At 35.5% G+C, this 21,963-nt stretch overlaps 1 protein-coding gene across 1 annotated transcript in view; it reads right to left on the bottom strand.

Annotated features, from left to right (window-relative positions):
* Positions 1-21,587, bottom strand: part of LOC139902222 (uncharacterized) — a 35,762-nt gene extending 14,175 nt beyond the window's left edge. The window contains exon 1 of the mRNA XM_071884869.1: positions 21,519-21,587. Coding sequence (XP_071740970.1) covers positions 21,519-21,587 — 69 coding nt within the window. The remainder of the gene's footprint in view (positions 1-21,518) is intronic.
* Between the last annotated feature and the right edge of the window lie 376 nt (positions 21,588-21,963).

Genomic DNA, 21,963 nt, shown 5'->3' with positions numbered 1-21,963 from the left:
GTGTTTGCAAATTCCTTTTGTGGGTTTGGTGGGTTTCAGATTTGAAAATTTTAGCTCAAAACTTACGATTTTGTGTCACCCACTTGCTAACCTTGTATTAGGAAAGCAACATGTCCAGTATACTTGCTCCGTATATTACCTTTCGATAAACTACCATCCAGTTGTAAAGGAAAGCGTTGAACAAGCAACTGTTAAGGCAATGTCCCCTGATATGCTTTTAATTATGGTCTATAACGCGTCGGACGCAATTACTATCCTTTGTAGGAGCAATAGTAAAGCTCACCCTTATAATTTTTTGGTCTGGCACAAGGTCCTGTATTTGACCATGCTATGCAACCACCGTTCTTACGGTTGACACCTGATTTGGTTCAGGTGACCTAATGATATCCAGGTGAATTCCTAGGATTTTACGTTCAATGGTAATGAATGCATTGAAAATGGCTTTTTAGAAAACAAATCGGTTTGTAATTTTTGATCAAAATATTTTCTCGTTCAAGCTCGAGTTTAGATATCATTGAATTCCATGAGTTTGTAATTCTCAATCTTTAAGGTCAATCTCTAGGATTGAGTAATATCAGTCTTAAAAGCTGATTTTTGATCTTTTAGGAGATTATCCTTTCTGAGGATCTGATTCATTAGTCTTATCAAGCTAATTTGCACGGTGCCCCCCATTGTACGAGATAAATCCTTTTCATGGTTAGGATAAATCTGACCACTTGGCGACCCTGTTTTATGCTGAGGTCAATGGATTTCCTGCTGATTTTAGAGATGACTTTTCTAGGTTTTTCGTCAAGCTACAGCTGGTCTAGACGACAACTTCATGACCTAAATCAAGAAGCGCATTTCTTTTTCGGAAGACTTTACTTCCTTTTAATGATGGAATTGATTCATCGTGTAGATCCATCTTTCTTACAGTAAATCGGGTAAAACTGTTTAGTTTAGTCCAAAACAAAAGTATTTTCAGTTATTTGTTACAGAAATATGTGACATATGTTTAAAATAACTTGGTAAATTTTCCCACACTTGGCTTTTATTTTCCTTTTTATTGTCCTCTATTCCATTTTAAATGAATTTTAACACTTTGGTTTGTTTCTAAATTTATGTCCTTTCCGAGGTATCAATAATTTCGGTGTTAACACCTAGTTTTATCGTTCATAAATATGTATAAACATGATTTTGAATTCATTTAATTGAAAATTTTGAAAATTTTTACTAGAATTGGGTAGTCAGTATATAAGACTAGGGCTGTTCTTTATTATCAGAGAGCACTAGATTCTAATACAACTACTGCGTTACTAGTGTTTTTAATGGTAACCAAGTGCATAAAGTAAAAATTTTAAAATACGAAAGAATTTAACCCCTTCCCACACTTAAGATCTTGCAATGCCCTCATTTGCAAGAAATCAGTAACAATTTAAATTATTGAGGGTGATTAGCATAGAAAAATGATTAAATTTTACCAAAGTTTCCAAACATATTGTTGTTTGTGTTGAATGATAAATGGTGCACATCATTTGTTCATTCCGTCTTGTCGTTATTTCACATATATTTTGCATCTTGTCGTCAAAATTAGTTGCTTTTGCTGAACTTAATGCCAGTCTTTGAAAATGCGTTGTTTTACCCTGTTGTGTACATAAGATAAACTGCAAACATATATACATATTTTTGAAGTTTGGTATATTACCCCACATTCAAAAATTATTAAAATCTAATAACAAAAGTTAGAAAATTATAAAAACTATTACAATATCAACATAAGTGCTAAATGTAGTAACATTACAAAAATAAAATAAATAAAACTAAAATAAACTAGGGTTGTCACTGATACCAGTAGGGGTTCCATGCATAACCGTATGTGTTATAGAATGCTTCAGCTGGGTTATAAGTAGGATACGGTGGTTGAATCTCTATAGACCAGGGAGGAAATATGGGCGTTGGAGTAGGAATATAGTTTCTACCTACATGTTGGCAATGAGCTATGATTTGGTTTTGATGAACTTGCCAATCTTCAAATGCTCGATGTCTAGCATTTTCATACTCTTGTGAAGCTATAAACCTTTGCATTTCTGTCATTTCATTTCCCCCTCCCACATTACCTGGCTGTTGATTTCTCTCAACCTGTGGATGTCTTCCACTATATCTTACTGCGGCGTTATTTCGCCTTTTCAAAACCTTAGCACCATGATATACATTTAAACCAATTGTATCTCGGGGTTCTAGTTCTTCGATTAGTAATCCCCCCGACTTATATCCACATCGAGATACTCAACAATTAATGTAATAAATATACCACCTCCTATTATACTGTGCGGTCTCATCCCCCTAACCATAGCTGATAAATAATAACCCACACAATAAGGTATACTTACAGCGCTTTGTGGGTCTCGAATACACATGTGGTAAAATAAATCTTGCTCATTTACCTTTTCCTTATTTTTACCTCGCTGTGTAATCGAGTTCGCTAGAAACCTGTGAATTACTCTTAACTCAGCTCTATCTATATCCAAATAAGAGTAATTTCCCCCTTTAAATCGGTGATGGCTAGTCATTTGACTCCATACACCATGCGTATCAAAATTTTCATCAATCTTCCTATCATTTAATATCAACCCTCGACAATCGGCAGATGCTAGCTCCTCAGGTGTATATATACGTAAGGCCTGAGCCATATCTAGTAGAGACATGTGGCGCATCGAACCTCCTAACAAAAATCTAATAAAAGTTCGATCGGTTAAACTAGCTACCCGATCATTTATTTCTATACTACACAATAATTCTTCACACTATACTTTATATACAGGTCTACGCATGTTGAATAATCGTACCCAATCGTTAAAAGTAGAATTACCATACCTCTGTGTAAGTAATTCTCTAATCCGTTCGGCCAATTCTACGGCTTCTAACGGTTCCCATTCTATTACCCTAGGTACTTCAACAGCTTTAGAATGAAGAGTATGCAAGCCCCTTTGGTATTTTGGATAATCTATCCAACGTCTGTCTATTCTCAAGTTCGGGTGTAAATTTTCCACGTGCATATCTGAAAATGTCATAACTGGATGAGGTATATCTTGTTTGTAATGGTTATCAACATCCTGTTGTTCCGCATTCTCAGGAGGAGCAATGCGAGCTTGAGATGAAGATTCACCCCTTTCAGTCTGCAAAACACATCAAACACAATTTTTTTGCATCCAAATATGCATTAGTGTCAGCAAAATCATCAATCAAAATAATTACAATGACATGTTCAATTTATATCAAACTTATGCTCATTTTCATATTTTTATCAAATCTACACTTTTTCAAATAATCATATACGAAAATGTTCGCCAAGTTCATAAGCATTCAACTCAAATAACATGTCAAAATAATCATTATTAGCAATTAAACAAGTTTCAAATGGCATTATCTCTCAAAATTCAAGTTCATGAATTTTAGACTTGAAAAAGTCCACTTTAATTCTCAAAAATCATGTTTAGGCTCAAACTTTGGATCATTTAACTACCTAAATATGTTACACTACTTAATTTAGCAATAATTCATGACAAAAATCGGCCATAACCTGTTTATATCAAAAAGCCCCAAATTTGCTCAAGAACACAAACCCTAGATTACTTAAAATTTGAAGTTTAAGGCTTCTAATCATGTTAAATAGCATCAATCTAGGTTATACAAGCATAACACATAAGCAATTTAAGCATAATTACACTAAAAAGCATCAAAATCGAATTGGGTATAAATTTGTTCAAGAACACTAATTTTTGGATTAAATGGTGTTTAGGTGTAGAAATTTACCGTTTTCCTTGAGTAATTCCTTGATAGCATTCTTCTCAACATGATTTTGTGAAAGATTTGATGAAAAATGGCCAAAAATTGCGGATTTGTGTGTGTTTTTCGGGTGTTTTTTGCAGTTTTTGGGTGTTTTGTGTTGGGGACTGATCTGTTCGTCCGTTATATTTTTTTCTGGAATTTTTAAACTCCACGACTTGCGGTGAATTTCCTCTTCAAACTCCGCGAGTCGCGGAGTTTGTATTTGTTTTTTTTTTTTTATAATAACTTAACTTATAAAACAATTAATTAATTAATTTTAAAATTTTGTTTCCCTTGTTATTTAGGACGAGGTCGTTTCGGAACGATGTCCTAGTCCGTCCCTCGACAAAATTTTAAAATTTGTCTATTTAAAGCGGGGTTTTAAAAGCAAAGATTTTTGGGTTTTTTTTTAATGTTTTTTGGCATACTTTAATTCAATAAGATTAAAAATAATGATAATAAAAGTTTTCGTCCCTCCCTCGGGTAAAGCAATTTCGGTTCAAAGACCTAGTCTTCAACTCACGACGAATTTTAAAAATCATATTTTTAACTTAGCGAAATAAAGTAAATTTTTATTTTTAAATTCACACCAAACTTAAATTTAAAATGCATAAAATAAAAAAAATTCACACCAAACTTAATTAAAAATTCATATTATAAATTCACACCAAACTTAAATTATATTTTTGTTTTTATACATACAAACTTATATTAAAAATATTAAGTTTCTAAATATTTACAATTTTAAATATATTGATTTAAAAAGTTTACAATATCAATTTAAGATTTATATATTAATTTTAAAAACATGGTAAAAATAAAATTAAAAATCTTTTTGGCTTTTATCCCACTTTAATCAATCAAATATTATCAAAAATATACGCCCCTCTTTTCGATAAAGTAATTTCGATTCCATGACCTAATTTAACTCATGACGAATTTTTGAAATATTTTGGGTTTGATTGATTAAAGATATTTATACCTTAAGAATAAACGTTAAATTTCGCAGTGATGTAATAAATTTTTTTATGATATCAATAATTTCGGTCGCAAGACCTAATTTCATCGAATACCAATTTAATACTTTATAGCGAATAAATTAGCGTTTATTATCAAAAGGTTAAAAATAAAAACTGTACAGACTTACCTGTGAGATAGTATTCTTAGTGATATGCTCTTGCCCACTCATAAGATAGTCGGACTAATTGATTTTCCATGGCTACATAGGCGTAACCTCGAGCATTTAATGTTTTTTCTTCTAAACATATGAACGGTCCATCTCTGCATAAAGTAACAAATTCGGTGTTTGAATAGGTTTGATTATTTGAACATTTACCTTCGTGTGACCATTTTCCGCATTTGTGACATTTTTCAAGGTGTCGTGCTCTCCTTTTCGCTGCGGATTTTGATTTTCCTTTACCAAATTGTAACTTATTATCTTCACATCTGGAATCTTTTCTTACTCCGTCCAATTTACCTCTGATTAATGATACTATTTCACTCGGAAGTGTGTCATTATTACGTTTAGTGATCAAAGCGTGTAGCATTAGACCATGGTTTAGTTCACAGAAAGTCTTCATTTCGTAAAAACCTAAAAAAATAAAAATTCATAATGGGGGGAGAAGACTAGTTCTTTAGGGTCTGCTAGGGAAAGACCATTCGGGTTCCATTTTCGAGAACTACACGAAAACAGAAAATCTAACTCTAACAGAAATACATATTATCCTTTAAAGACTTGATTCTCCCCACACTTAGTTAGCTGTGGTATCGAAATTGTGATTAACTTCGTTGTCAACTTCCATCGGACTATCTATGTAATGTTTCACTCTGTGACCATTAACCTTAAATTCAATCCCATTTGAATTTATTAATTCTATCGTTCCGTATGGGAAAACTCTTTTGACTATGAATGGTCCAGACCATCTTGATTTCAATTTTCCAGAAAATAGCTTGAATCGTGAATTGAAAAGAAGAACTTTGTCTCCTTCTTTAAATTCTTTTGAACTTCTGATTCTTTTATCATGCCATTTCTTCGTTCTTTCCTTATAGATTAACGAATTTTCGTATGCTTCATGTCTTAATTCTTCTAATTCGTTTAATTGACTTAACCGTAGACGTCCGGCTTCATGTAAATCAAGATTACATGTCTTCAAAGCCCAAAATGCTTTGTGTTCCATTTCTACTGGAAGATGACATGCTTTTCTATAAACGAGTCTGAAAGGTGTGGTTCCAATTGGAGTTTTGTAAGCTGTTCTAAAAGCCCAGAGTGCATCCTCCAATTTTATGGACCATTCCTTCGGATTTGATCCTACGGTTTTCTCTAGAATACGTTTTAAAGCTCGGTTGGTATTTTCAACTTGTCCACTTGTTTGTGGATGATATGCAGTGGAGATTTTATGAGTTACTCCATATCTTTTGAGAACTTTCTCAAGTTGATTATTACAGAAATGAGTTCCCCGATCACTTATTAAAGCTTTCGGTGTTCCAAACCTTGCAAAAAGACGTTTTAAGAAGTTGACTACAACTCGTGCATCGTTAGTTGGGAGAGCTTGTGCTTCCGCCCATTTAGATACATAATCAATGGCTACGAGAATATATAGATTATTATGAGATTTTGAAAATGGACCCATAAAGTCAATACCCCAAATGTCAAATACTTCACATACTTGAATGACATTTTGTGGCATTTCATCACGTTGACTTATTTTTTCGGCCCTTTGACAAGCATCACAGGATTTGCAAAGAAGGTGTGCGTCTTTGAAAATTGTAGGCCAATAAAATCCAGCATCATAAACTTTTCTTGCTGTTAGTTGAGGCCCATAATGCCCTCCTGTTGGTCCTGTGTGACAATGGTTTAAAATTTTACTAGCTTCATCTCCGAATACACATCGGCGTATTATTCCATCGTGACAACTTTTAAACAAATGTGGATCTTTCCAGAAATAGTGTTTTATATCACTAAAGAATTTCTTTTGTTTTTGGTACGATAATCCTTTTTCAAGGAATCCACATGCTAAGTAGTTTGCATAGTCTGCAAACCATGGAATTTCATTATAATCTATCTTCAATAGATATTCATCAGGAAAGTTGTCTTGTATGGCCGATTCATTTAGAACTTCTAATTCAGGATTTTCAAGAAGAGAAAGATGATCGGCTGCGAGATTTTCTGCTCCCTTTTTATCTCGGATTTCAATATCAAACTCTTGTAAGAGTAAGATCCAACGGATTAATCTTGGTTTAGCATCTTGTTTCGAAAATAGGTATCTAAGAGCAGAATGGTCGGTATAGACCACCGTTTTAGCTAGAACGAGATATGAATGAAATTTGTCAAAAGCAAAGATAATAGCAAGGAGTTCTTTTTCAGTAGTTGTGTAATTCGTGTGTGCTCCTTGTAACGTCTTACTAGCATAATATATAGGTTGAAATCGTTTTTCAATCCTTTGTCCTAAAACGGCTCCCATTGCAAAATCACTTGCATCGCACATTAGTTCAAATGGTAGATTCCAATTTGGTGTTATCATGATCGGCGCATTAGTGAGTTTCTCTTTAAGAATATTAAAAGATTTGATACATTCATCTGAAAAGATGAATGGAGCATCCTTTTCTAGGAGTTTATTCATAGGAGTGGCAATTTTAGAAAAATCTTTTATGAAACGTCGGTACAAACCGGCATGCCCTAGAAAACTCCTAACTCCTCTAACATTGGTGGGATGTGGAAGTTTAGCAATTACATCTACTTTAGCTCTATCCACTTCAATTCCTTCCTTTGAAATTTTATGACCCAGAACGATGCCTTCTTTAACCATGAAATGGCATTTCTCCCAATTAAGTACTAGATTTGATTATTCGCATCTAATAAGCATTCGTTCAAGATTAGCTAGACATGATTCAAATGTATCACCGAAGACTGAAAAGTCATCCATGAAAACTTCCATGCATTCTTTTATCATGTCTTGAAAAATCGCCATCATGCACCTTTGAAAGGTTGCAGGGGCGTTGCAAAGTCCAAATGGCATGCGTTTGTAAGCAAAAGTACCATAAGGGCACGTGAATGTGGTTTTCTCTTGGTCCTCGGGTGCTATTGGAATTTGAAAATATCCAGAAAAACCATCAAGAAAACAATAGTAACTATTTCCGGCTAATCTTTCCAACATTTGATCAATAAAAGGTAAGGGAAAGTGATCTTTTCTGGTGGCGTCATTTAATTTTCTATAATCAATACATACATGCCATCCTGTTACAGTCCTAGTAGGAATAAGCTCATTTTTCTCATTTGTAATGACAGTCATGCCACCCTTCTTAGGCACGCATTGAACTGGGCTTACCCATGGACTATCAGAAATTGGATAAATTAAACCTGCATCAAGTAGTTTAATAATTTCTTTCTTAACAACATCCTGCATATTAGGATTTAGTCTTCGTTGGCGTTGCACATACGTTTTATGACCTTCTTCCATAAGGATTTTATGTGTGCAATACGAAGGACTTATTCCTTTAATATCATGAATTTTCCATGCAATGGCTGGTTTATGAGCTTTCAACACAGAAATGAGTTGTGATTTCTCATTTTCAGTAAGAGAAGACGATATTATTACAGCTAATTCAGATTCACCATGTAAATAAGCGTATTCCAAATGGTTTGGAAGTGGCTTTAACTCTAATTTCGGAGGTTCTTCTATCGATGATTTATATCGATATATGTCTTCTTCTTTTAGCATTTGAATTTCTTCTGTTGTTGGTTCATATCCATTAGCTATTAGTGTAGCTAACATCTCAGCTTCATCAATTGGTTCAGTTCCTTCTCCTAAAGAACATTCTCCTGTTTCTTGTAATTCTGGAAATTCTTCTAATAATTCTGCATGTGAATCTATAGTTTGAATATAATAACATGTATCATCTGCAGATTGCGGTTATTGCATAGCTCTATCAACTGAAAAGGTAACACTCTCATCCTCTATACTTAGGGTCAGTTTCTTACCAAACACGTCTATCATTGCTTTAGTCGTGTTTAAGAATGGTCTTCCTAATATGAGAGGAACTTGAGAATCTTCTTCCATGTCCAGAATAACAAAATCTACTGGAAATACTAAAGTACCAACTTTAACTAGCATGTTCTCCATTATCCCTCTAGGATATTTTATTGATCGATCTGCTAGTTGTATGCTTATTCGTGTTGGTTTCAATTCTCCAAGGTCTAGTTTAGTGTATAGTGAATACGGCATTAAATTTATACTAGTACCTAAGTCTGCCAATGCTTCTATTGAACTAAGACTACCCAGAAAACATGGAATTGTGAAACTTCCTGGATCAGATAGTTTTTCTGGTATCTTATTCAACAGCACTGCTGAACAATTAGCATTCATAGTAACAGCCGAGAGTTCGTCCATTTTCTTTCTATTGGAGATTAGATCTTTCAAGAATTTAGCATATCTAGGCATTCCTGAAATTACATCAATGAAAGGAAGATTTACATTTATCTGTTTAAACATATCCAAGAATTTGGATTGCTCGGCTTCAAGTTTCTCTTTTTTCATTTTACTCGGGTAAGGAAGTGGTGGTTGGTATGGTTTAACATAAGGTTTTGCCTTAACTGTGTTATCTTCATTAACCTTTTCAACTACCGGTTCTGTTTCCTTATCTTGCTCAGGTTGTGGTTCTTGTGGAGTAGGAATAGCTTCATCAGAAATTACAGGTACTTCAGGTGGTTTAAGTGTAATACCACTTCTTGTGGTAATGGCTTTAGCTGTTTCATTCCGGGTGTTAGCATTTGTATCACTAGGTAAACTTCCCGATTTTCTTTCACCTATTAACCTTGCTAGGTTGCTCACTTCTTGTTCCAAATTTTGAATAGAAGCTTGTTGATTTCTAAATGCTTGAGCATTTTGTTCATTTGTTTGTTTTTGAGATGTGAAAAACTGCGTTTGAGTTTCAACTAGCTTCGTCATCATATCTTCTAAATTCGACTTTTTATCATCGGTTTGTGGTTTGTTTTGAAAATTAGGTCTTTGCTGATTGTAAGTATTATTGGATACTTGTTGATTGCTAGAACCTTGTTGGTTGTTGTATGGAATATTTCGGTTATAATTCTAGTTTTGATTGTAGATCGGTCTTGGCGGTTGATAATTATTCTGATAATTATTTCTAGGCCTTTGGTTTAGATATGAAACATTCTCTCTTTGTTCCATTGTTAGCTCAATACTGAGACAATCTTTTGTCAAATGTGGTCCTCCACACTGTTCACAACTAATTCGTATTGAGTAAATATCCTTAGTCGTCTTTTCCATTCGTCTCTCGACTCTATCTTTGCGAAAATGGAATCTAAGTCATGGCTAGAATCGGCTCTAGCTGCTTTAGATGATCTAACGATATCTTTTTCTTGGTGCCACTCATGTGAGTGGGAAGCAGTGTTATCAATAATTTTGTAAGCATCAGTTTCGGTTTTCTTCATAATAGAACCACCAGCTGCTATATCGATGTCTTTCCTTGTAGTGATGTCGCATCCTTGGTAGAATATTTGTACTATTTGACAGGTGTCTAAACCATGTTGCGAACATCCTCTCAATAACTTTCCAAATCTTGTCCGCGCCTCATATAGAGTTTCATTTGGTTTCTGTGTGAACGTAACAATTTCTCCTTGAAGTCTTACGGCTTTAGATGCCGGAAAGAATTGTTTAAGAAATTTTTCAACTAAAACGTCCCATGTATCGATCGCCCCTTCAGGTAACGATTCCAACCAATCTTTGGCTTCTCCCTTTAAAGTCCAGAGAAATAACATGAGATATATCCGTTCATCCTCAACTTCTCTTATTTTAAATAGTGTGCAGATCCTATTAAAGGTACGAAGATGTTCGTTTGGATCTTCCTTCGGTGCACCACTAAATTGGCATTGATTAGTCACCATATGTAGAATTTGTCCTTTGATTTCATAATCTGGCGCATTAATGTCAGGATGAGTAATTGCGTGACCTTGGCCAGTGCGTTTAGCTCGCATTCGGTCTTCCATACTTAAAGGTTCCAGATTCTCCATGATTGAATTTGTTGAATCTGAATCACTAGAGGATTCTGATTTAATGGTTCGTTCCTCAACAATCTCTGTTTGAATGATTGGTGGTTCCGGAGGAAAAATTAATGGTTCAGGATCTATGAATCGTCCCTGAATATTCTCCGGATTCTCAATTGTGAGGTCGGGTTCAAAAAATGGATTATCGGAAATTTGAATTGGAGTACTTGGTTGACTGGATGACGATTCTAAAGAAAAATCAACGGCGACAATATTAGCTAGATGTCTTGATCGAGTTACAGGTGGTGAACGTACAAAAGGTGGTGAACGTCTTGCTCGGTGCATTCACTGAATATCCTATTAGTTTTCAAAAGGAAAGAAAAATTATATAAGTTATCCAATTAATAGACTTTTCTGATTTTGCTCACGTTTCGAATAGCCAAAAGATGCAGAAGAGGGGCAGGATTCGTTTGGTCTCAATATAATTGAGTACTGTTTGGCTCTGATAACCCGGTCCACGTACAAATCCAACTATTACTACGAACCAGAAAATTTTGATGTCTATCAATTTAACCACTTAAAATAAATTTTTGTAATTTAAAGAAATATAGAGAAGAAGTAGAATAAAAATCTATGTCCTAAAACTAGAATGGCGAGAAATAAGAAAGAAAAAGAGCGCGTCGAAAAAGAAAAGGGTTGAAAAATACAAGGCGTCGAAAAATAAGAAAGAAAAAGAGTGACTTATAAAACTTTAAAATACTCGACTAACCCAACCTTATTACTATCACTAACTTAAAATTAAAATTGCAAATTGAGATTACTAATTAGAGTGATAATTGATACATAGGTAAAAGGCGTCGAAAAAATAAAAATAAGAAAGTAATGCATCAAAACTTTAAAAGGAACTAAAAACTAGACATTAAAAGTTGCGTATAAAAATATTAAAGCTTACAAGAAAAACTATATCCCAAATGGCAATATCTTAAAAAGGTACTAAAACTTAAAAATGCGTCGCAAAATTCTAAAACACCTAGATCTTAGTTTAAAGAAAAAGCACTTAAGGGATTTTACGGCAAGGCCTAAAAATCTAGAAATAAAAATAACTATGGCAAAAACTATGACTTAAATTAAATACGAGCTAAAAATACAAAAGTTACGCTAAAACGAATAAAAAGGAACAAAATATAAAAATATACTAAAAGTTGTAAAAAGTACAATTTTTATAAAAATATTATTTTTATATTATTTTATAAAAGCATTAATTTTTATATATATTAAAACTAATTATAATTAATTATACTAATTAAATTATAACTTAAACTAATTAATATTAATTAAAAACTTAAACTAAATTATAATAATAATAAAACTAATAAGGGTTAAAATAATAATAATAATTAATTACTCCGTATTAAATGCTGATTAGGGTTCTGTCAGGCGCGTCAAGGTAAACTCCGTGAGTTGCGGTTCCACCTGGCAACAAACTCCGCGAGTCGCGGGGTTTGAAATTTCAGATAAGGTGCTTTCGTTTGACAGGTTTCGGTTTTTAATATTTATATTTTTTTTATTTTTCTGTTTTTAATTTAATTAAAATATAAATAAAACTTATATTTTAAAAACTAAAATAAAAATAAAGATACTTATAATTTTATAAATAAAAATCTTAAAAATAAATTTATAAATATTTTTTTTTTCGGTTTTTGATTTTATGTTTTAAATAAACACAAAATATTTAAATAATACTTATATTTTTATAAAATAAAAATAAAGAAACTTTATAAAACTTAAATATTTAACAAACTCTTAAAAATATTTATATTTTTGTTTTTCTTTTTATATTTTCGAATATTTAAAACGTATTTTTACAAAAACGTATTTTTATAAAAGTAAACTAAAAATAAAAATCTTTTTTTTATATTGATATTGCTCAATTACATCATATATATCTATCGCAATATCACTAAAAATGCTCTATATTCGAAGATAATGAAGATGATCTACAAGGGATATGTCAAGATGCGCGAATTTGTATCGGAAGAGTAGTTTGCAAAGAATTTCGATGATTTATGACATCGGTTGATCCCGATACGAGTTAGTATCAAGATAGCACTCTAAAATGATAAAACAAGGCTTCCGTTATATAAAAGTTCGTCCAAATGAACTAATATTAAAAATAAAACGAAACAGTGCCCAAAATACATCCAGGACGCCGTCCCACAAAGGAAGACGCCGTCCTGGTCTTCATATGGAGACGCCGTCTTGAATACTTGGGACGCCGTCTTGGTCTATAAACTGGGACGCCGTCCTGCCTTTTAGGACGCCGTCCCAAAGTAGGTGTGACCGAACTTTCTGCTTTTTACCTAATTTCTCCACCTTAAAATGTCAGTTTTGGGGACTGTTTTCATAGAGTTACGTACAGAGAAGTTTAGAGGCGATTTTCAGGAGTACTTTGGAGAATTCCAACCTCTTTGAAGAGGCCAAAACATCAAAGCATCATCCATCAACATCTTCTTCATCCAAGAACTCTTGTTCTTGTAGGTTATTCACTTGTTCTCAGAAATGATTTCAGTTTATAATTTGAATGAATTGTTGTCTGTTACAATGATTATTGGCTAGTTTCTATAATGTTTGTCTAGATTAATAACCAAGGTATTGGATGTAATCTTATTGATTGAATGTATTATGCGTGATAGATTGAAGCTTGAATTGAGAACCATGCTTATTGTTGTTAGAACTATTTGTATCTAGTTAATTGATATGTTGTTGATAAAGAGAACTCTTGTTAATGTATCATATTGATTTACAATCAACTTGTCTTAGATTGATTGTTTGCTAAACCGGACCAAGGGGGTAAACTAGATTAAAATGGTTAGACAAAATAGGAATGAATTGTGTAGAGCGAACGCAAAGGCAATTGTTATTCAAGTCTTTAATCTTGTTGATCAACTAGTCACAAACGAAAAGGTCTAAGTTATAGGGAACCCTCGCTTAGTAATTCTAGTTTGAGTACTTGCTAAAGAGAACTCTTGGCGAGTCGATTTAGGTGATTAGCATGCTTATAGTTATTTGATTACAAATACAAGAACTATAGTGAAAAGGGAACCCTTGAGCTTGTTATTGTATTTGCGTGTTTATCCGAGAGAACTCTTAGTAAAACCTATTAGATAACTACACACATAATTATTCAATCAGGACTTAATATCTAATTTACATCCAATACCGAGGGTAAAATATCTAGATGAACATTTCATCTCTTTGATTTAATTCAAAACTATCTTACTTGCTTATTTGTATTTATTTGCATCTTATAAACCAAAAGACTAAAAATATTGTTTTTACATTTAACCTTCTTTGATTTGGCTAAATCGTTAAAACAGCCACAAAATATAAAACTTGTACTTTTAACTTTAATTACTTAGTTAATCATAATATAGTTGCTAATTCTAGTTTGACTGATATAACTGTCCTTGGAACGATACACGGATTTTACCATTATCTATACTACTACACGATCGGGTACACTGCCCGTTAGTGTGTAGCAATCTTTAAAACCGGTATTTTCCATAAGATAAATTATAGACACGATTTCGCACATCAAGTTTTTGGCGCCGCTGCCGGGGACAGTTTTGTGTCAAAATAGGATTATTAACTAATTTGTGATTAAGTAGTTTCTTAATTATTTTAAATTATTAATAGTTTTTGATTTTTAATTTTGTAGAATCGGTATGTGTGATAGTTTTTGTTAGTTGTGTGATTGGCAGATTATAGGTTGCATATGCCACATACCCGAAGTTCAGAATCTCCATTATTTACACCATTGACAGAACCGGATAGAAAGCTTGGTAGAATTCCAAAAGAAGTGCTTGATATTTTTGAATCTTCATCAAAGCAGGAAACTTTTGATTCAGAATCAAGTACCACCAAGCCTAGATATTCAGACTTTGGTAAACCAGTTCAACCACCAAATTTTGAAATGGAAGGAGAAAGACCGTTGGTACAAAGACAATCAATGGCAGAAAGGATGAAAGCGACGCAAACCGGACAAGGTAGTGCTATTACTCCGCTCACGGGTGAGGTAAATTTTGAAATTAAAGGACCTATTCTTCAAATGATTAATAATAGGTGTCAATTTAGTGGCGGTCCTAATGAAGACGCAAACGAACATATTCGTCTCTTTGAAGAGATATGTCTTCTTTTCAAATTAAAACCAGAAACTGACCAGGCTATATTTCTAAGACTTTTCCCGTGGACACTCCACGGGGAAGCAAGAAGTTGGTTAGATTCATTAGCCGAGGCTACGATAAGAACATGGGATAGTATGATGGAAAAATTTCTTAAGAAATATTTTCCAGCATCTAAATCAGCGAGACTCCAACAGGAGATTACCCAGTTCTGTCAAAAGCCTATGGAAACCTTGTACGAAGCATGGAATAGATTTTCCAAAATGCTTAGAGGTTGTCCAAACCATGGTTTGGATACCTTTCAACAGGTTCAAATCTTCTATAAGGGTTGCGAAGTTGCAACCCGAATTTCCATTGATCAAGCATCCGGAGGTTCAATTATGGACAAAACCGAGCAAGAGGCTTATGAGATAATCGAGAAATTAGCCGATTATTCTCATGAGTGGCATCAAGAACGCCCAATTACTCGAAATGCTCAAGTCCAAAGCGCCGGTGCTTATGATGACTTCAGCTCCCTAGGTGTAAAAATAGACGGTGTTGTCCGAAACATGGACAAAATCACAAAAGAAATCCATAGTATGAAAGTAGGTTGTGAATACTGTGGTGGTCTACACTTAGGAAAAGATTGTGATGCCGGGTTAACCATGGCTCAAAAAGAAGAAGTGGCTTTTATAAGCCAAAGAAATAATAACCAGTTTCAGGGTAGAGCCCAATTTAACCGTAACTTTAACAACCCCTACAACCCTCAAGGTCAAAATTCTAATTTTCAACAAGGGTCAAGTAGTGGGTTCCAACAACAAACTCCGGGTTATTATCAAAAACCCCAACAGGAGGAGAAAAAGTCAAATTTAGAGAATATGTTGGAGAAGTTAATTGCATCACAAACTCAGCTTGTCACAAACATAAATCAAACCAACGAGAAAAACGAACATCAGTTTCGTAACCAACAAGCATCAATCCAAAATTTGGAAAAACAAATGAGTGGTTTAGCCAATTTACTGAGTGAGAGAAAACCCGGTAGTTTACCGGGAGATACCAACAAGAACCCCAGAAATGAGCACGCAAATGTTATTACCACACGGAGTGGTTTAGCATACGATGCTCCACAAATGCCCGAAAATTCTGATTTCAGAGTTCCATTGAACCAAAACGATGAACCGGTTAAGGAGCCGGAAAAAGTGGTTGAAAAGGAAGAACGGGAAAAACCCGTAGTGAAACCATATCAACCACCGCTCCCATTCCCAAGAAAACAACAACAAGAAAGGCTGGAAGCCGAAAGGCTAAAATTTCTAGATATGTTTAAACAGATAAACATAAACATGCCTTTTATTGATGTTATCTCAGGAATGCCAAAGTATGCTAAGTTCCTAAAAGACTTACTTACTAACCGAAAGAAGATGGAAAGCGTTTCATCAGTCACTTTAAATGCTAGATGTTCCGCGCTGGTGTCTAACACACTTCCTGAAAAGCTTCAAGATCCGGGTAGTTTTACTATTCCATGTCTAATGGGTGACCTTGATTGCATGAGGGCATTAGCCGATTTGGGGGCTAGTATCAATTTAATGCCCTATTCAATTTACCTTAAATTAGCCCCTGGGGAACTCAAAACCACACGAATGGCTATTCAACTAGCTGATCGCTCTATAAAATTCCCTCGAGGAATAATAGAGAATTTGTTAGTTAAGACCGGAAATCTGATCTTTCCGGCTGACTTTGTGGTTTTAGACATGGAAGTTGATGAGAGAATACCAATTATTCTGGGTAGGCCATTTTTAAATACTGCTCGATGTGTCATTGATGTTTATGACCAGCAGTTGACCCTTAGAATTGGTGAAGCTAGTGCGACTTTTGCAATTGACAAGTCATTGAAATATCCCGAATCTTCGGATGATACTTGTTATTTCATGCAAAGCATAGATTCGCATTACGAGTTCTTGCAGGAATCTCCCGAATCGGATGAAACAGGTGTATACGATTTGGCAAATGGAGATGATGAATTCACTGAAGAAGAAATGGATGTGATGGCCACATTTTTGATGGCCAATGAGTGTGAACCAACTGATGAGGAAATAGAAACCCTGAGTAAGGATAGCGAGTACCGGAGTCGATCCTCAATTGAGGAACCTCCCATTTTGGAGCTTAAACCGCTCCCTGATCATCTTGAGTACGCTTTCCTTCAGGAAGATTCAAAGCTTCCGGTAATTATTTCCTCACTTCTCTCTCAAAATGAGAAAGAACGTCTTGTTTCCTTGTTACAGGCCCACAAACCGGCCATTGCATGGAAAATCCATGATATAAAAGGAATTAGTCCTTCTTATTGCACGCACAAGATCTTAATGGAAGAAAATTCCAAACCAGTGGTGCAACGTCAAAGAAGACTAAATCCTCATATGCAAGACGTTGTCAAAAAGGAAATCATAAAATTGCTAGATGCAGGTCTAATCTACCCAATCTCAGACAGTCCGTGGATAAGCCCGATTCATTGTGTTCCTAAAAAGGGTGGTATAACTGTTACCACCAATGATAAGGACGAGCTTATCACAACACGAACTGTTACGGGGTGGCGGGTTTGTATAGATTATCGAAAGTTAAACGAAGCCACAAGAAAAGACCATTTTCCTCTACCATTTATTGATCAAATGTTAGAGAGACTTGCAGGAAATAGCTTTTATTGTTTCCTAGATGGATTTTCGGGGTACTTTCAAATTCCCATCTCCCCCGAAGATCAAGAAAAGACTACCTTCACGTGTCCCTATGGCACCTTCTCATATCGCCGTATGCCCTTTGGTTTATGTAATGCTCCTGCGACATTCCAAAGGTGTATGATGGCCATTTTCCACGATATGATTGAGGATTGCATGGAAGTGTTCATGGACGACTTTTCAGTCTTCGGTGACACTTTTGATTCATGCCTTCTAAATTTGGAGAAAATGCTAATCAGGTGTGAGAAGTCGAACTTAGTGCTGAATTGGGAGAAATGCCACTTTATGGTTAAAGAGGGCATTGTCTTAGGGCACAAAATCTCAAGTGTTGGTATTCAGGTGGATCCAGCAAAGGTTGATGTCATTGCCAACCTTCCACCTCCTTCAAACGTAAAGGGTGTTAGAAGTTTTCTTGGGCATGCCGGGTTTTACCGGCGGTTTGTTAAGGATTTTTCAAAAATCGCAACGCCATTGAATAAACTTCTTGAAAAAGATGCACCCTTTGTTTTCACAAGTGAATGCACTAAGGCATTCAAAATTTTAAAGGAAAAACTTGTTAACGCACCAATAATTATAGCTCCAAATTGGTCTTTACCATTCGAGCTAATGTGCGATGCATCGGATTTTGCGGTTGGTTCAGTCTTGGGCCAACGGGTTGAGAAACGTTTTCAACCCATTTATTATGCGAGCAAGACTTTACAAGGAGCCCAATTAAATTATACAACAACAGAAAAAGAGCTCCTTGCGATAGTCTTTTCCTTTGACAAATTCCGATCTTATCTTGTCCTATCAAAGACTGTTGTCTTTACTGATCATTCGGCATTAAAATATCTTTTCTCTAAGCCGGATGCAAAACCTCGATTGTTAAGGTGGGTCTTGCTTTTGCAAGAATTTGATATCGAGATTAAGGACAGGAAAGGTGCAGAAAATCTTGCAGCGGACCATCTTTCTAGACTCGAAAATCCCAATCTTGAAGTACTCCATGAATCGAGTATTAAAGATGATTTTCCCGGAGAATTCCTAATGAGAGTAGAGAAGGTGGAGGATCCGTGGTTTGTTGACTTCGCCAATTATATTGTTGGAGGGTACCTAGAAACTGGTTGGTCACATCAGAAAAGAAAGAAATTCTTTAGTGACCTAAAATACTATTTTTGGGAAGACCCTTATTTATTCAGGCGATGTGCGGATGGAATTATTCGCAGGTGTGTTTCGGGGAAGGAATGCACCGAAATTCTGCTTGACTGTCACCGTGGTCCAACAGGTGGGCACTTTGGTCCCCAAATTACGGGGAGGAAAGTTTATGAGGCCGGTTTCTATTGGCCTACAATATTCAAAGATGCCTACGCTGTTTGCAAAGCTTGTGACGCGTGCCAACGGGCGGGTCAAATAACTAAACGGGATGAAATGCCTCAACAAAGCATCCAAGTATGCGAGGTGTTCGATGTTTGGGGAATTGACTTTATGGGCCCCTTTCCAAAATCTCACTCTTATCTCTACATACTTGTCGCCATAGATTATGTGTCTAAATGGGCGGAGGCAAAGCCTCTACCAACAAATGATGGCCGAGTAGTAGTAAATTTTTTGATGGAGCTTTTCTCTAGATTTGGCACGCCTAAAGCTCTAATAAGTGACCGGGGCACCCACTTTTGCAATAAGCAAATGGAAAAGGTGTTGAAAAGATATGGAGTAATCCATAAAATTTCAACATCCTATCATCCTCAGACGAGTGGGCAAGTAGAAAACACCAACCGGTCATTAAAACGCATATTAGAGAAGACCGTTGGTGCTAATCCAAAAGAGTGGTCCAACAAGTTATATGATGCATTGTGGGCATTTCGCACGGCCTACAAAACACCGATTGGAACAACTCCTTTCCGTATGGTATACGGAAAAGCATGCCATCTCCCGTTGGAGATTGAACATAAAGCACATTGGGCGCTAAGGGCATGCAATTTGGATTACAAAGAAGCGGGTCGGTTACGTTTGACCCAATTAAATGAATTAGACGAGTTGAGGCTTGAAGCCTATGACAACTCTCTAATTTACAAGGAGAAAACTAAACAATGGCACGACAAAAGGTTAAAACATCCAAAAGAATTCATGAAAGGAGACCGTGTCCTTGTTTATAACTCTCGTTTTAAGTTATCGCCAGGAAAGCTAAAGTCCCGATGGACGGGACCATTTGTGGTTAGAAGAATGTACCCTTATGGTACCATTGAAATAGCGAACTGGAAAGGCGATACTTTTAAAGTGAATGGCCACCGGGTAAAACACTACGTTGATGGTCCCCTGGAAATTGAGGATGAGGTTAGCCTCAACTTCAACAAAAACGCTTAAATCAAAACGGGGACGAGTTGGGTGCACGACTCGTAAAAAATGGTTCACCATTGTAATTAGGTTAGTATTGTGTGTGCTATAAATTTTTGTTTGGTTCAAAATGATTACCGTACGACCCTAAACGCGAAAAACTCAAAAAAACTGATCAGTGGGTTTTACTTATACGGGACGCCGTCCCAAATATCCAAGACGCCGTCCCGGTTTTAATATCAAGACGCCGTCCCGAATGGGTAGACGCCGTCTCACTTTTAAGAACAGGACGCCGTTCCAAAAGGGAAGACGCCGTCCCGGACCCCTGTTACAGAAAAATTACGCGTTTTTAAACCTTACCCACTTATTTCCTATCCACAAAACACATTCTATCTATTTCTCTCTGCCCAAAAACCGAACCACTCTCAAGAACCCTAAATTTCTACATCAAATTCGTGATTTTCTCTTCGATTTCAAGCTTCTCATCATGAACTTTTGGGTATGGATTCTACATTTCTTCACTTTTCTTTATCAATTACTTGAATTATATGTTTATATCTTTAAATTGGTTAAAGATTAGTGTGGGGTGTTTGATTTGCTTGATTATTTTTAAGATTAACATGCCTTAGATTGTTTAAATTGCCCTAATGTGTTTATTTTGCTAAGATTACATGTTCTTTAGGGTTTGTTCATGATGCTAGGGTTTGTAAATTTAAATCCGAATTTTGAGTGCTTAATTCATGATGTTGGGTTAATGTTTGATGTTTATGATTCTTGTGAAGTATTTGATTGTGTTGGTGATGTTGATGTCAATTTGGCCGGGTCATTTTTGAATGATAGTAAATTTCTAAGCATATTATGGATTTGTAATGAACTTTTGAAGTATGTATGCTTGTTTTTCACATGTATGGGCCTGTTGAATCAATTTAATAGAATAGAATGCCATAATGTATGTGTTAAGATGGTCATTTGAGCTAAATTGTGAAAATTGCATTATGATTTGTGTTGAATATGTTTAGAATGCAAAGTTAAATGCTATGACCTATGACACATCATACTTGAATCTTTTAAGTCCTATGTTTGTGTTACATTGTGATGTTATGATTTTCATTTTTGAAAGTGTGCTAATGAATTCAAGTTGACTTTGGTTGACTCTGGTATAAACTTGTGAACGTGCACTTTTGTGTAAATGAATCATACTACTTTTGAACTAGGAATTGAGTGATTAATCTCTCCTGCTATTCGGTTATATTTTGGCTAACATTAACACAACGATTTCTATGTTCTTTTGGTTTTGTGTATAATGTTTTGCAGGGACAAACTAGCAGGGGAGGACCGGCGGCTAAAAGGGGAAGGCCATCGGGTTTGGCTCCACCAAGACAACCACCACCACCACAGGAACAACATCATTCATCATCTTCTTCGGGAGAAGAAGAAGGGGAGGATCTCAATGATCCTCGGGTTTGGTTAAATCAGGTACAGAATGACGATGACTACACCGAAACCTTTGAAAGAATAAACCGCAGGCCCATTAATGCTACTTGGTATTTCATTTGGGGGCCATTGGAGGAGGCGGGCATGCGCCGTCATGTTACTAATTTACTCGCCATTCCATACAATAGAGTAGTCACCCATGCTTGGGAACATCTTTTTAGCATCAATGAACCAATCTACCCGGTGCTTCTTAAAGAATTCTACTCTACAATGCGGTTTAGCAATGTAAGCGATTATTTATCCGCTGAGTTTCTACGGTTTCGTCTTGGAGGCCAAGACAGGGGTTTGAGCAGTTTTCAGGTGTGTAGAATTTTGGGTATTTTTGAAGAATTCACCGACACACAGTTAGGTGAATATTTGAGGGCTTCGGATTATGTTGGCCGACATCAGTTTGATGACACTTCTTATTGGCGCAGAATTTGTAAGCCAAATATTGCGCCTGCTCATTTTCGATCAAGCAAACATCGGTACA

This window comes from Rutidosis leptorrhynchoides, chromosome 3 (assembly GCF_046630445.1).
Source record: "Rutidosis leptorrhynchoides isolate AG116_Rl617_1_P2 chromosome 3, CSIRO_AGI_Rlap_v1, whole genome shotgun sequence".
Taxonomy (NCBI): domain Eukaryota; kingdom Viridiplantae; phylum Streptophyta; class Magnoliopsida; order Asterales; family Asteraceae; genus Rutidosis; species Rutidosis leptorrhynchoides.
The sequence above is the reverse complement of the archived record's forward strand: the minus strand, read 5'-3'. Positions and strand labels throughout refer to the sequence as shown.